This window comes from Electrophorus electricus, chromosome 2 (assembly GCF_041902795.1).
Source record: "Electrophorus electricus isolate QZ-2024a chromosome 2, ASM4190279v1, whole genome shotgun sequence".
Classification (NCBI taxonomy): domain Eukaryota; kingdom Metazoa; phylum Chordata; class Actinopteri; order Gymnotiformes; family Gymnotidae; genus Electrophorus; species Electrophorus electricus.
In genome coordinates this window covers 17,458,648-17,475,688 of record NC_137498.1, presented here as the reverse complement: position 1 = coordinate 17,475,688, position 17,041 = coordinate 17,458,648, and the positions used below count along the sequence as shown (strand labels likewise).

At 41.9% G+C, this 17,041-nt stretch overlaps 1 protein-coding gene across 1 annotated transcript; it reads left to right on the top strand.

Moving 5' to 3' along the window:
• The first annotated feature begins 4,070 nt into the window (after window positions 1-4,070).
• LOC145648251 (uncharacterized) lies at window positions 4,071-14,064 on the top strand. Its single transcript, XM_081695506.1, has 9 exons — window positions 4,071-6,127; window positions 6,524-6,838; window positions 9,586-9,903; window positions 11,345-11,446; window positions 11,580-11,690; window positions 11,803-11,870; window positions 11,989-12,021; window positions 13,336-13,401; window positions 13,476-14,064. Exons 1-9 carry the CDS (start codon window positions 6,082-6,084, stop codon window positions 13,587-13,589), a joined length of 1,173 nt encoding a protein of 390 aa, XP_081551632.1. The 5' UTR covers window positions 4,071-6,081; the 3' UTR covers window positions 13,590-14,064.
• Window positions 14,065-17,041: the final 2,977 nt, after the last annotated feature.

The following is a 17,041-nucleotide window of genomic DNA, read 5'->3' as shown; positions in this document are numbered from 1 at the left end:
CAGAGCTGTAACACTGCGGTAGGGAATAGCTAAACATGCGCGCTCAAGTACCGTTTACCCAGCACACTCAGGTCATTGACTGGATGTTTGGCCTCCAAAAGATGCTTTTAACTTCTGGGACCACTGTACCTTCTATATCTCTTTGCCTTCTCTCTGTCTCGCTTTGTTTCTCCCTTTTCTCTCTTTCTCTACCCCCTGCCTTTCCTCTTGGGTCGAGCACTACTGAGATTGAATCAGGAACAGCTGAGCAGGTTGGGAGTGGATGTGAAGTTCCAGCAGTTCCAGAGCTTTTACAGGATGTTCTTCTCCTCAGGGCTCAGGGGTAACTGGAGAGCCTCAGTGACATCTGTGCTGGTGAGGAACCTGAGAAAAAAGTCCAGAGTTTTAACTGTTCCTGGTATCACTAGGAAGCATCCATTATATACTATTCGGCCAGATGCATGAATGTTGGATGTAATGTATTAATACAACACCCTGCAAAAGAGACATCATCTCCCCTCCAAAGTCACACAATCCAATTTCGGGAAACCGGCCCGAGACCCATGTTCTCTCCTCACTCGCACGTCGCCCAGTCTGGGTTAAAACTGCTCCGAGTGCAGCGTTACGAATCCTGTGGGTGACTCCAGGGACTATAATGCTTGCACGGCTGAATCGTATGGCTGACTCATGCATAACTGAAACCCGTGGTGTGTCCCGTGCCTCTGCAGAGTGCTTCCTGAACAGGTCTGGGGATGGAGGAGCCGGCGGAGTCCAGGGGTGAGACACAAAACTGATAAAAGGAGGTGATAAAGAAAGGAAGGTACTCGCTGGAGGACTCAAATTTCCAGCCAATAAGATGCCTGCTATTGTCGAGTTTTATTTTGTGAAAACTTTGTCACTTTGTTAGATGCTTAACCACTCTTTTTTATGAATCAAAGATATGCGAGCCCTTATTTAAGTAAGTGAAATAATTGAATTGTCCTTTGCATATGTAATTTCTGGTGCCTGACACTAACATGTACCAACTAACATGATATTCAGTAGTAAACAATATGTGATTTTTTGCTGCACTCTGGCTGCCACAGAGGGGAAGAACATTCATTCCTAAGTTATTTCATTCCTAAGTAAGCATGTTCTTGGTTAGATACATGATAGCTGTAATTTAAATTACTTGCTTTACCTGACTTCAGTGTTTATTCAGGGTTAAGTTTTCATACTTGTGTGCAATTATAATTAGATTAAGTGCATTCCTTTTTATTTAACATTATGTATTTTAGATATCTGTATTTTTGTGTTTCTAGACTACAGAATTAAGGAAGTACAAACTCTGGGGCCCCACCACAAGAGGCAGTGTAGGGGCTTTCTTTAAAAATATTTGTTTTTTAAAAAAAAATCTCTTTGGACGGAGGCTTCTTCTTCTTCTTCTTATGTGTTGTTACTTTGTGTTACTACATTACATTGCATTATTACGTAGTTATTAAATTGTATTATTACATTGCCTTATTACCTTGTGTTAGTACCTTGTTCTTATATTGCCATTACATCGTTATATTGTGCACACAGTACATGCCCTTCCAGTGGATGCAGACCAACCCCTTTATCATGCCGGTCAGTCAGGGCCTTTTGATTTACGCCCCACCTCCTCTCCCTGTTCTGTTGCTCCTTTCCCTTCTCTCTGTTTCTCTCTTACAAAGAAAACAATGCGAAGACCTCAGGAATGAGAGTAAAGGTTTCTTTCATGGAGCAGGGACCTTCCATAGTAACAGAAAAGTGTGCTGATGTGCGTGCGTTTGTGAGAGAGCAGTAGCAGCATGTGTGTGTGTGTGTGTGTGTGTATGTGTTTGTGAGAGAGAGAGAGCAGTAGCAGCATGTGTGTGTGTGTGTGTATGTGTGTGTGCATGCGTGTGTGTGTGTGTTTGTGAGAGAGAGAGCAGTAGCAGCATGTGTGTTTGTGTGTGTGTGTGTGTTTGTGCGTGTGTGCGTGTGTTTGTGAGAGAGAGCAGTAGCAGCATGTGTGTGTGTGTGTGTGTATGTGCGTGCGTGCGTGTGTGTGTATGTGTATGTGTGTATGTGTGTGTGCGTGCGTGTGTGTGTATGTGTATGTATGTGTGTGTGTGTGCCCGTGTGTTTGTGAGAGAGAGAGAGCAGTAGCAGCGTGTGTGTGTGTGTGTGTGTGTGTGTGTGTGTGTGTGTATGTGTGTGTGTTTGTGTGTGTGTGTGTGGGGGGGGGGGGGGGGGTTGTCCAAACTAAAAGACCAAGAGTTTGACTTAAATTGTTTGTGGCTACATTGCTTATGCTATGGTAATGAACACACTAGTAATCAGAGACAGTCAGCACTACATAGATGCTCCATTCACTTTGAGTTGTTGCTGTTTAATACAGATGATGCACTGGTCTTTTCTGGTTTTTTATTGTTTACTCAGACATGTTCTTAGCAGCACCACTTATAAACACCTGGTAGGTGAACAGTTAGATACTTGTTGCCGTGTGTAATTTGTATTGGCTGTCTTCTTGTACTTCATCAGTAGTCAGTTTCTGACTAAAGCACTAATGTTGGATGGACGTATTAGATCAGAGAACCACACTCAACCCAGGAGAGATACTCACACATGGTAACATACAGGAAGGAAAGTCCGTAAAGTGCATGCACAGAGTTGGTTTATTTAGGCCAATCTATGAAGTGCTGCAAAAACAGGCAACAAGATCAATAATACAAGCAGACAGGGAGACAAATACAGAGACAGGCAGACAGGGATGGGCAAAACCAATCGAAAGTGAAACCTACTGCCACAGTTTCCTCTCCAAAGGGAAATATCAGATTTGATTTATGTTAATGAGTATATGAACAGCATCAAACTTAAGCACCTTGGAGAGGATGTGTGTGATATTCCATACAAGCATTGTCACACTACAGGCCTTGGTTCCTCCCACTCTGCCTCTGTTCTGAGTCAATGTCCTTCTGAAAAACTACTTAGTCCTCCTCCTGCATAACAGTTTGTTAGTAAAGCTGACTAGTGTGGCATTGTGGGTTTGGAGCCAAATAAAGCTATGGCTGGTGCAATCCTACAAGTAATTAAACTCATAATCACACCTGAGTATTAGTTTATCACAGGTTCGCTTAAGAAGATTTTCCCAATAGTATGAGAGATTATCGCATGCTAACAGACTGCTGCATTTCAACTTTCAACTGTATTTCAACTTTACTTCATGAACATTACTAGAAAATGCTGTTGTCTACCTGATTAAATGATCAATATTTTGATCAGCATGTAGTCTAGTGCTCTTCCTGTCTGATCTGTCTAATATTTGCTAAGCTACACATTCAGTTTGGTCCTCTGATCACTAAGTGCAGGAGTGAAATGATGTGACCAAACAGTGCTGAGGGGGATCACTGTGTAGCACTACTTCTTACTGCAGGATCACTTTACTGAGGATGGGGACTGAACACTGGCAGCTCAGGAGGAAGTGATGACACTAGAAAGACAGTTTCACTGTTATATTTAGTCTGTATGTGAGAGAGAAAGAGTAGTGGAGAAAGAATCAGTTTTGCGCTTGAACACAATTCCCCTCTACAGTTCTGTTCAGAGTTTTAGAGAGTTCTAGAGTTCCAGACCATAGTTGTGTGTTGATTCTTACAGGTATTCTTTAGTTCGGAAGACTGAGCCACGCTGAAGCTTGTGACGTTCGGAGGCTTAAGCAGGATGCAGGGACGAGGCACGTTGAAACAGACATTTATTCATAGACTTAACACTTAGACGAAGCACGCAGGCTACGGTTTCACACACCGACAGAGGGAGGAGGGGCCTATCGGACTGCGACACCGAGACCAATGCTAAACGGTGAGGCAAAAGGACTGGACAACCCGCCACGGGCCAGCGCAAGGATAGCAGGGAGAAGGACCGGGACCAGGACGACGGGGATGGGCACAGACACAAAGGGGAACAAAGTGACCGGTACATTCAGCGTAACAGGGACAGGCACGGTGACGGGGACAGGCACATATTCAACAGTCCAGAAAAGGGGAAAGGAACCCCAGCCAGTCCCCCAGTCGTCGGCTGGGTTGGAGACCGACCTGCCTGGCGGGGGGGGGGGGGGGGGGGGATTGTTCTTCGCCGGCTTGGGTAGCGGCGGCTGTCCTGGTTTTGGCGCATGCTGTCGGGAAGCGCATCAGTCGTGTTGCCGGGTTCCGGTGTAGGCACTGGTGGTGCTGCCTTTTTGCCTCCACAAGGCGTAGGCGTAGGCGCATGCGCTCTGAGGCTCTTCGCCTTAGGGGGAGGAGCGCAGGTTTTGCGCAGCAAAACACCCCGGGTACCTCCGGCAGGTAAGCTTCTACCCCTGGCTACTCCCCACCGACCGTGGTCCCACCTGGCGGTGGGTTTTGTAACGGACTTACCTGTCTCAGAGGGCAACACCGCTATCCTGAGCATAGCTAACAGATTCTCGAAAATGATTCGTTTGGTGCCTTTAGCAGCCCTGCCCACCGTGCTAGAGACCGCCAGGTCTTCAGACAGTTCGGCCTACCTAAAGATATCGATTCGGACCGAGGCCCTCAGTTCACATTGCAGGTGTGGAAGGAACTGCTAGGTAGGCTTAACATCACGGTTAGCCTAATGTCCAGCTACCACTCTCAGGCTAATGGGCAGGTAGAATGGGGTTAACCAGGAACTAGGTAAGTTCCTGTGCCTCTACAGAAAACACCACCCAGGGACGTGGAGTACGTACCTCCCATGGGCGGAGTACGCACAGAATTCTCTGTAACACATGGGAACTGGTCTCACCCCGTTTGAGTGCGTGCTAGGCTACCAGCTGTCTCTCTACCCCTGGAATGCCCCCGTGTCAGACCAGCCGGCAGTGGAGAGATGGTGCGGGGAGAGCGGACCTGGGAGGAGACGCACCGAAGACCGAGTAAGGCGATCGCTGCCTACAAGAGGAAGGCGGACAGAAAACAGGGAAAGACCCCGCAATACACTATTGGACAGAAGGTGTGGTTCTCAACCAAGGACGGCCGCGCTGGTGCCACAGGCAAGCTCAAAGCGAGGTATGAGGGCCCGTAATCCATTACTGACCGGGTCAACGAGGTGACCTACAGGGTTGGCCTGACGGGGAGCTTCCTGGGCCTTTCATCTGTCAGCGCTGAAGCCCGTGAAGGAGGGTCCCCTTGCCGAGGAGGAGGGTTCCTCGGGAGACCCTCCCCCACCCCGGAGATGGAAGATGACGCGGCATATAGATTAGGGGTTCTGCTGGACTCCTGTAGGAGAGGGAGGGGCATCCAGTACCTCATTTCATAGGCTGCACCCGCTGAAGCCCGCCCCGAGTCGGAGGGGCCGGCCGCGTTTCAGGGGCCAGGCGGGGTCTTTGGCGGGGGTTCTGTCACAGTAGACGGGTCCCCTACCGGGAGGGACACATCCCCTCTAGAACAGGACCGTATCACTTGCCTCCCCCCCTCGCAATCACCTGTCTTCTGACGGGAGACACCTGCTGCTCATTATCACCTCACACCATTTATATTCCTACAGGTTCGGAGGGACAGCGCTGCGCATTAGCGGACAGGACCACAAGCGTCTGTTGGTGCAGCGCTGCTCCGACCCAGGAGATTACCTAGACTCGTCATTGCTTTGTTACAAGACCATGGAAAATAAAGAACATATTCGTTCGACTTCGCCTTTCACGTCCTCTGTGCTGCCTACATCACACATGGGTGCATTTCTTTGCATGCACTTGCAGTTTGATTATGTAGTACATCATGTGCTGAGAGAGAAGAAAGAGGAAGGACGTGATGACACTCTGAAGACACTTTTGTGCTCATATGTAAGAGAAAGAGAGAAGAATAGGAAGAAGTTTTTCTGCATGTGATCAGACTTCCTCTCTGCTGTGTGGACATTATGGAGTGGTCCCTTTCAGTGGAGTTCTTCTGAGAGAGTTCTAGAGTTCCAGATCATAGTAGTGTGGAGATTCTCACAGGTAAACTGTAGTTCTGAAGACTGAACCACAGAAGCACTGAAGCTCTGTAGTGTGTACAGCTGTCAGAGCACTCAGTAAACTAGTTCTGTTAAGATGTGTAGCGTTGTTTCTGCTGTAGTGTGTAGTGGAATTCAGTAAGAATGCAGGTGTGTGTTTATTTGCTACTTGTACTTCATATTACTGAAGGTGAGTGTTTCATTTTCTCTGCTACTGTACTTGGATTTACAGATACACTGAATGATATAAATTGGTGGAACATAACTTGCTTAGTTGCTCATCAAACCTACATTTCTATGGCATTTAGCTGACACTTATGCAAAGTGACTTACAGTTATATCAGAGCAAGAAACTTGAACCCCTCTCTTTAACATTTATGTGAGAAAACATTATTGTGGTTCTGGGAGACTGGATCTGCAGCAATTTAGTATATAATATATAATAATAACAATTAAGTATGTCATATTTAATAATAATTATGTCATATATAATAATGAAATATGCCATATATAATAATAACCATTTTACATGTACATGTGCAGCCATGTTTAATAGTGAAGGCCTTTATCTCGTGTGTTTCTGCAGGCTGCAGTTTGGCAGAGAATCAGAAGACAGACGACGTCACTGCATACACAGGAGACTCAGTACTGCTGCCCTGCTCCTGTACTGACCCACATGCCAAACCTGAGAGTTTCACCTGGAGGAAACACAACACAAACAGAAACTCATGGGACGTGATCACCAGTGAGAGTGAACAGTACAGAAACAGAGTTCAGCTGGGTACTGCTCACTCTCCAGGAAATCTCTCTCTACTCATATCACACCTGACTGAAGAGGATAAGGGATACTACAGGTGTTATCTTAACCAGTACTATAAAGACATCAGACTCACTATTAAAGGTAAAACACTGTTTTTGATCCAAATCCAACTGCAAATGATAAATCCAGCTTTAAGGTTTTCTTATGTATCCACACTAGCAAAGTCTTGGTTGTCTGAGTTACTTGTAGACTTTCTGCTGTCATATTTGTTGTTGTGCTGTCATCTGTGCACATTACCAGTAACGTTTAGTTCAGTGATGGTCAAATACTCCTTTAATTTTAACAAATATCTTGTGCAGTTCAAGTAAGAATTTCTCAGGTTTTTAACACACATGCTTCTTTGTTTTGGTTTTTCTGTTCCGACCCCTCGTTTGGTTTTCCTGTCACTGTTTTCATCTTTGTCTAGTTTGCATTCGTTAGTCTTTATATAAATATCCCTTGTTTTATCGTCTTGGCTGTGGGTCTTTGAATGTGCGCTCTCTCGTCCTCCCGTGAGTTTATTGTTGTTTGGTAACGTTATTAGCCTGCTCGTTATTCTAGTGTTTACTGTTTATCTTCTTTCTTGGTAATGTGCAGACGAAGTCCTGTGAAGCGTTTGAGGTTCTTCCTTATTGTACTGCTAAAGGATTCGAAGCTTTGGAGCATTGAAATCTGGTGACAAAACAGCGACACCTGGTGCTTTTCAGAAATGATAGCAGCTATAGATTCAAAACTGCGCAGCACTATAAACAATACAACACTCCACCGCCTTCATATGCCATTAAAAAATTGATGATCAGTAATGATGTTTAGTAATTAAATTCTGCAATAATTTGTGTAAAATCATTGTTTCCCTTTTATGTAAAAACAACAGGTTGGCGTTATGAAACGTTTACTCTCACTATTGACTTCTATAATTAGCACATTTCCAATTTTTTAGTAAAGAGATAAGCTTCCACGTTATAGGACAGTGCCAAACTTATGATACAGTCTCACCCTCATCCTGTGCTTCAGTGACGTCTGAAGCTTCGACCATCATTAGTCACGTGTTGTTAGTAACTTTAGTGGTAATATTAATGGTAATATTAACTTTAGTGGTAATAGTAACTGATACAAGCTTTGGTACACTGTGTGATACGAGCTTCGATGCCTTAGTATCAAATGTTCCATCACAATTTTATTGTTTCTGCACAGTTCCTGTATCGTTTTTCTCCCTTTTTGGTGTTCCATTTAGTCAGTGTTTAGTTTGCACCATTTTGTTAATTTTGCCGTTGTGTCCAGCTGTTTTGCAAATAAAGAACTTTCGTTTACACATGTGCATCAAGTCCTGTCTGCCTCCGCATTACATTATCGTTCTGAAAACTGCACAGTGTGCAGATCATTAATGTAGGTGGAGCAGCTGGATCAAAATCACTAATGTGTTCTTATTTTAGATTTTTGATTTAAAACTTCTAAAATAAGAAGCAAGGCTTTGCTATGACAAGTTTCAAATGGGCATAAACAAACAGTCATAAAAGTTGATTTAGTCAATGTTGATGTTAGCTTGACATTACAAGTGACATATTTGGAGCTTCTGTTACTGTAATTATTTACCCCTGTCCCACTTACCTACAACCAAAGGCAGAGGTGCAGGCAAAGGTTTAATGCACATAAAACTACAAAATGTATCTGATTCCAAATTATGCCTGTAATTACAATTTATATTCTGAAGAGAATGAGAATACTCTACTGCATTGTCTAGCATGTGTTATGAGAATATGCATAACCACCTTTCTAAAATTCCTGTCTTAATACATCCTGCTTTGTCAGCGGTTCAGCCAGCCTAACATAGGGTTTGATCTACTAAACGTATAGTGCAGAGATTGGATACTTTACAGGAAACTGGTGTCAGCACTCTAAATATATAGAAAAATATAGCTGGTTCTTCACTCAGCCTCAATCTACCAGTGTAGAGAATTTTGACTACACCTTTGGATTTCCCCTCTCTTAATAAATTGCAGGATCTGCAGGATCTGCAGTTCTACTTCTGTCTGTTTCTAGTTACATCTTCTGTTTGTATGTGTATTTCATGCCTGTAGTTAATGACTCTTGTCTTCTGTCCTGTTTAGGTTCTAGTCAGTTATATACCCATATTACACACAACTTGTTTAGTTTCCTTATTTAGTTACTACTGTTCTCATTTGCTCTAGAGAGAGGGGGAGAAAGAGAAAGAGGGAGAGAGAGGGGGAGAGAAAGAAAGGGAGTGAGAGAGAGAAGGAGGGAGGGAGAGAGAGGGGAAGAAGGAGAGAGAAAAGGAGGGAGGGGAGGAAGGCAGAGAGGGAGGGAGGGAGAGAGAGAGAAAGGAAGAAATAGAGAGAGAATGAGGGATGGAGAGAGAAGGAGAGAAGGAGGGAGGGAGGGAGCGAGGGTGGGCAGAGGGGGAGAGAGAGAAGGAGGGAGGGAGAGAGACAATATATAATCAATATAATCAAACATTTACATCTTATAATTTGATGGTCATGCATCCATCATACCAACATCTATTGGGAAATCTCTTAGTGATTTCCAGTACCATCATCAGTTGGCTGGTACCATCAGTACCATCAGGTGACTGGACCTGGAGCAATTAAGTATGTCATATATAATAGTTAAGTATGTCATATATAATAATAATGGAGTATGTGATATATAATAATAATTAAGTATGTCATATATAATAATAATAATGGAGTATGTGATATATAATAATAATTAAGTATGTCATATATAATAATAATAACGGAGTATGTCATGTGTAATAATAACCATTTTACATGTACATGTGCGGCCATGTTTAATAGTGAAGGCCTTTATCCCGTGTGTTTCTGCAGGCTGCAGTTTGTCAGAGAATCAGAAGACAGACGACATCACTGCATACACAGGAGACTCAGTACTGCTGCCCTGCTCCTGTACTGAACCACACGCCAAACCTGAGAATATTACCTGGCAGAAATACAACACAAGAAGACAAACATGGGATGTGATCACCAGTGAGAGTGAACAGTACAGAAACAGAGATCAGCTGGGTACTGCTCACTCTCCAGGAAATCTCTCTCTACTCATATCACACCTGACTGAGGAGCATAAGGGAGACTACAGGTGTTATCTTACAAACCAGAAATATAAAGACATCAGACTCACCATTAAAGGTAAAACACTGTTTTTGATCCAAATCCAACTGCAAATGATAAATCCAGCTTTAAGGTTTTCTTATGTATCCACACTAGCAAAGTCTTGGTTGTCTGAGTTACTTGTAGACTTTCTGCTGTCATATTTGTTGTTGTGCTGTCATCTGCACATTACCAGTAGCGTTTAGTTCAGTGATGGTCAAATACTCCTCTTGTACTTTAAAAATACTTGACTGGGATTTAAATCATGACTTAATCTTCTGGAAACAATCCATAATGTCACTGACCCTCATTTTGACTTTCATGTTATTTCTAAAGTGCATAGGTGGACTATGACAGTATCAATAAACTGCCAGTGTAAAATTATTTCCCAGCCACACTACATCGTATACACCCAAAGTGACAGAAATGTCATGTTTTTGATTCATTGCTTAGTACTAGATGTGTTCAGTTGTCCAAAGAACTATTTTATCTATTTTACCTCATATTGACATTTTGATTAAATTGTCATGTGTCCTAACTATGACCATCCACAAACAGTAAGTAGGAACCGTGTGAACTGAAACCTCAAACTACTGTGGTTGGGGAAATACTGCTTTGCACTGGCACTTTGATATTGTCATAGTCAGGACATACAATTTTGATGTAAAATGTTTTACTTCACAATACTTCACAAAATGACAGAAATCCACTGTTTTTGACTTATCACCTTGTACAAGATGTGCTCCCAGTTGTCCAAATACATGTTTTACCTAAAAATTTTATTTTTTTATACACTTTCATGAGTCCAAAATCATGTCTCCTAAGAAAGTACCAGCATAAAACTGTTTCTCAGTCACACTAGTTTGACAAAGGCTATACCCAAAATGATAGAAGTGATCTGTTTTTGGTTCCTTACCTAGTACTAGATGTTTTCCCAATTGTCCAAAGACACATTTTACCTGAAAATGGCATTTTTCTTCATGTGTCCTGACTATGACACTGTCAATAAAGTAATAAACTGTATTTCCCAACCACAGAAGTCTAATTACAGGCTATATACCTAAATTGACAGCTTTTTGATCAACATATAAAACAAATGTAAAATATATATTTTAAATACTTTTAATACTTCATTGGGAATTTTATTTTGACATAGTTTGATTTGTTTTGTGGCCGTATCACGATGCTCAAGAGGGATAATTCCATTTCATTAGTGCTAACTCTAATATAACATCATTACTTGGAAAGTCAAGGCTTCATTATAATTAGATTTAAACAACTTTTAAACATGCACTGATGAGCTTGTTCACCTGCCCCCCAGTCAGGCACAATCACATGTCTACTAGTGTCACGAATGTAAACCACCCTGAATGTTCCTATACACATTTATAATGGGTCAGTACTGTAGCTAAACTTGCAAACACAAGTAGTACTAAAGCAGTACACCATCTTATGCTAACAAACACATCTCCCTCTCCAGGAATCTCAACAACAGAATTTACATCAAGATTTGATGTCAAAACAAGTGCAAAGGCTCCAGCTGATGCTTCCACTACTGACAGTGCAAAGACTCTGACTGACGGTAACATGTATTTACTGCATATCAACATGGTCTCCTAATATCTTAAAAAGCAATTAAAATGCATGCTGTGTAAAAACACAAACACTAACACGCACACAAATACACATAACATTTGTATAACGTTTGCCTTCAGATGTCCAAAACCCTGCTGGTGATCGATTATATATCCTCATGACTACTGCTGTGGGAGCTGTCCTCCTCCTGCTGCTGGGTCTCGTAGGGGTCTTGTGCTGGAGATACAAAGGTACACATACACATACACACACACACACACACACACACACGCACACGCACACACACACACACATATGCATGCATACAAGTTGTGGGTCACATTGCCTGTTTTTCTAATGTAGTCCAGAGACATGGACAAACGAGGCTAAGAAAGGGGCAAACAGAAGAGAAGAGAGAGCAGGAGACACAGGTGAATGCTCACATACCATCCACTGTAACATAAGAAAAACAACCTCCACATCATTACTGGCACACATCCTTCAAGGTCAAATCTTCCATGGTGTGTGTGTGTGTGTGTGTGTTTACAGGATTGTTCTGCTGTGCTTTGTTCACCTGTTCAGGTGAGTGCTACTTTGTATCTGAATACTGAGGGGGGTTCAGATGATACAATACAATATAGTTAAAATAAAGGATCACATATATCACATACAGCACTTTTTTAATGTTTCTTTTTGTTTGTTTGTTTGTTTTTTTTAATAAGGAAAACCATCTTTGGGAAACACAGGTTGTGAAGTTCAGGTTTTGTTGAAGCAGTACCAAATACCTGAGCAGTTTTATACAGATAGTGTGTGGGGTTCCCTAGTTGTGTGGGGTCCATGTTGAGTTTCTGATACAAAGCAGCTCTTGATACACTGATGAACATTTTTGATGATGGCTGTTGTGATCTCTAGTTTGAAATCAGTGGAGATGGTGGTGTGTAGGAAGCTCAGACTCCACATCACTTACTGTACTGAGTTACAAAGGGAGATGGACAGTTGTCTTATTTCAGAAATATATCATCCATCTCTACTGCTTTTTGCATGTTGACCTCCAAGTTGTTTTCAGTGCACCACAAAGCCAGACGAGCCACTTGACTCCACTAGCAGTCCCGTCAGTGTTGCTAACGAGTCCTGTTAGGGTCATTTGCTTGATGATAGCTGGAGATGCACTTGTTGGTGTAGCATCAGAAGAGGAGGACTGAGAGTGTCCAGCCTTGAGGAACCCCAGTGCTGATGGATAGGGGCTCTGACAGATAAGGTTCCAGGCACACAAGCTACTTTCTATCTGACAGGTAGTTGAAAATACCCTGACAGACACAGGGTTCCACTCTCAGTTGTGTTGAAAGCAGAGCTGAAGTCTACAAACATGACTCTGTCATAGGATCCTAGAAGGTCCAGATGAGTACAGACATAGTGTTGATTGTGACTGTGCATAGTGCAGATTGCTCTGTAAAACTATATCAGTCCAAGGAAGTGGGAGTGATAGACTTGACGTAAGACAGAACCAGCTTCTCGAAGCATTTCATGACTACTGATGTTAAAGCGTCTGACCTGTAGGTATTAAGGCGGGTTATATTGTCCTTCTTTGGACAAGGATTATTTACCACTAAATTCTACCTGTGTTTCACTTCACCTGTGCCCTTATGGAGCACAGCTCTTATCACTGCATTCATATGAAAACGGAGACATCTTCTGGACATGTACCAGTGATTTCACACCACATATAGGATATTGTTGTTGCTCTTTGCATGATGGTCACAGGTGCATAAAGGTTATTGGTGCATTTCAATTGTGCATTTGTGTGCATGTATAGACTCCTATATACAGTATTTTTGTGAAAGTGTGTTTTAGTGTTTACACAAGTTTGTCTAATTTCCCATTTCTGTGTTTCTACAGGAAGATTCAAGTGTCCTAAATGCAATTGTAAATCCAGAAGTGAAATGCAAAACAGCAAAAGAACAGGTGTGCATCATACTGAATGTGTGTTTTGTAAACATGTGTGTTATGTAATAATTGTTAATGTGTTATTCCTACAGGATGATGTCACTTACTCCACTCTAGTATACAGTCAGAAAACCAAACCAGCGTCCACTCCAATGGATAATGCAGATTATACAGAATATGCCAGCATCAAATTAAATTCAAATTAAGCACACACACACACACACACACACACACAAATGCAATCAAGCAAATGGACAAAAAACAAACATACAAAAACATGTATGGTAGCCATTAAATATCAAGTATTTTATTTGTTTCATCACTGTAAATGCCTCATTAGGGGTTAATCGGCTGAAAGGTAATTTTAATACTGTGAATTGTTAGCTTTTTTGCATGTAATTTATTTAGTGGTAGTGCTTTTGGCTTTAATGAAATAAAAAATGATGTGTAAATGTTCACGGTACGGCCCCTCCTCCCAGATGTGTGTGTGTGTGTGTGTGTGTGTTCATGCATATGGCCATGCCCTCCCCGTGTTTCACGCCTGCTCCTTGTTTTGTGTCGTTACTGTGCGTGTATATAACTTTACTGTTTAGTAGTGTATGTTGTCGGTGATTGACCATGTATTAGCCTATGTGCTACATTGTCTGTTGTCTGGTGTTAATAAACGTAACTTTTGTCGGCTCGTTCATGCGTCCTGCCTAGCCTCCTACCTAGAGTTGTATAGCCTGCACTGTATAGATGAACAACTGTTCAATTAATTTTTATTTAGGTTCAATTAAAATTCAGTTATATTACATTGTAAAGCTATAAATGAGACACTGCAGTTCCTGAGGCGCTTTAATAAAACTATGAATGAGTACACTGCAACTTAACAGAAAATAAGACAAATTCAAAATAAATGTCAACAAGCAACAAGCAACACTTGGAATAATATATATATATATATAGAGAGAGAGAGAGAGAGAGAGAGAGAGTTGTGTTTCAAATAATAGTAGTCCAACATGACTAATCATATCAATCACTGTTTTTGGTAGAAATTATATTACTACATGGTAAATAATTTACCAGTAGGTGTAGCAGAGTCATAGAAAACCATCACACCCAACATTCATGATATGCATGCTCCTGAGGTTGTGTAATTGAATAATTAATTGAAACGGGTGTGTTCAAAATAATAATGGAGTGGAGTTCAATTAGTGAGGTCATTCCTTCTGTCATTCCTTCTGTGAAAAAACAGATGTCAATCAGGTGGCCTTTATTTAAAGATGAAGCCAACACATGTACATGCATTTCTCTCTGAAAATCTGAGAAAAATGGGTCGTTCCAGACATTATTCAGAAGAACAGCGTACTTTGATTAAAACTTTGATTGGAGAGGGGAAAACATATAAAGAAGTGAAAATGATATAAAGAAAATGATAGGCTGCTCAGCTAAAATGATCCCCAATGCCCCAATTAAAATAGAAAACAAAACCAGAGAGATGTGGAAGAAAACGGAAGAATACCATTTGAATGGATTGAAGAATAGCCAGTATGGCAAAGACTCAGCCAATGATCAGCTCCAGGGTGATCAAAGACAGTCTGAAGTTACCTGTGAGTACTGTGACAATTAGAAGACGCCTGTGTGAAGCTATTCTATCAGCAAGAAGCCCCCGCAAAGTCCCACTGTTAAAAAAAAGACGTGCTGAAGAGGTTACAATTTGCCAAAGAACACATGGACTGGCCTAAAGAGAAATGAAGAAACGTTTTGTGGACTGATGAAAGTAAGATTGTTCTTTTTGGATCCAAGAGCCGCAGACAGTTTGTCAGATGACCCCCAAACACTGAATTCCATCCACAGTACACTCTGAAGACAGTGAAGCATGGTGGTGCAGGCATCATGATATGGGGATGTTTCTCTTATTATGGTGTCGGGCCTATTTATCGCATACCAGGCATCATGGATCAGTTTGCATATATCAAAATACTTGAAGAGGTCATGTTGCCTTATGCTGAAGAGGAAATGCCCTTGAAATGGATGTTTCAACAAGACAACGACCCCAAACACACCAGTCAGCGAGCAGCATCTTGGTTTCAGACCAACAAAATTAAAGTTACGGAGTGGCCAGCCCAATCCCCGGACTTTAATCCGATAGAAAACTTGAGGGGGGACATCAAAAATTCTGTTTCTGAGGCAAAACCAAGAAATGGAGAGGAACTGTGGAAAGTTGTCAAAGCATCCTGGGCTGGAATACCTGTTTACAGCTGCCAGAAGTTGGTCGACTCCATGCAACACAGATGTGAAGCAGTTCTCAGAAACAGTAGTTATACAACTAAATATTAGTTTAGTGATGCACAACAATGCTAAATCCTAAAGATTTTTCAGTTTATACAGTAAATATTTGAGTTTGTGAAGAAAAAATGCTAAATGATTACACGACATCACTTATTTATTTGAATAGAAGAAGTCAGATGTTGCAACTCACCCCGACCTTGGAGAAGATCTCAGCCCAGATCAGGGACGGTTGCAGCATGTTACATATACATCATTTTTACGTTTGCTTTTTGCCTTATCGTAACTGATCCCTTGGCTGCAGGCTTCTCTCTTTTTTTAGGAAGTGGGAATAAGATTGGTGTGAGAGATGGTGAAGTCCAGGTCCAATGGCCCTGACTATATATGAGACTCTTCCCAGAATACTGAAGGGAACGCCTCAAAATACTGAAGGCCTCCTCCTCACTTTTGGTGTAGCCTACTGAAAACAAAGTGAACACAATGTGTGCTTTTATATGATTTATTCACTTAGTCACGTTATGCCACCCCCCGCACGCAGGTATAAGAAAATACTAATATTTTGTTTGTTGTGATGGCCCAAGTGCCACAAGGCAAGGCGCAGGAAGCACAGACGTCTCTTGACGAAGACATGCATTTATTAAATGAGCAGTAATGCCAACCTGAGCACGAACATAGACCGACAACCACTGCAGTGACAGATGTGTTTAAATACGTTCATAAATGATGCATGTACAAAGGGGCAGATGTGCTGGACTGAACTAACAGCACTTAGGGAGTCATTTTGGGTCCATCCCACTGGGCCGCCACATCTCTGTGACAACGGACCGAGCCAACTTAAGTAAGAATGATGACATTTTCACTTATAATGTGAGACTGTTAAGGAAGAAAGAGGACACACCAAATGACTTTTAAAAACTTATAAAACCCTACTGCCTCCCTATATTTGTTGTGTGTGTTGGGGATAGAAGTTTGTCAAAGCTTCATTTGAATACACTTCATCTCCACTGTAACTGTAGTTGTCAGAACATTCAGTAGACTGTATAGAAGAGTGTGTACGGTGTGTATCAGCAGTCCTGCTTTAGCTGTGTGTAGTGTGTGTGGAACTCAGTAAGAATGCAGGTGTGTGTTTATCTGCTCCTTGCTGCTGATGGTGAGTGTGACTTTCTCTCTACATCTGTAGATCATCAAATATCTACTCAGTAGCTACTTTATAAGAAACACTGGAAACATCTAATAGGAGTCCAGTTAGAGACGACATGTCATATATTTCTGATAACGTATAAGAGGCACTCCATGTTATCTGAACATATAAGGTAGAATTTGAACAATTACAATTTGCTGTTTAGACTGCCATCAGTCATAAAACCAAATCTTGAAATCAATGTAT

Excerpts from the sequence above, each read along its gene's own strand:
- LOC145648251 (XM_081695506.1), top strand. The coding sequence starts at position 6,082 with ATGCAGGTGTGTGTTTATTTGCTACTTGTACTTCATATTACTGAAG. Across the intron at positions 11,447-11,579 it reads TGCAAAGACTCTGACTGACG|ATGTCCAAAACCCTGCTGGT; the intron begins GTAACATGTATT and ends GTTTGCCTTCAG. Across the intron at positions 13,402-13,475 it reads GCAAAACAGCAAAAGAACAG|GATGATGTCACTTACTCCAC; the intron begins GTGTGCATCATA and ends TTATTCCTACAG.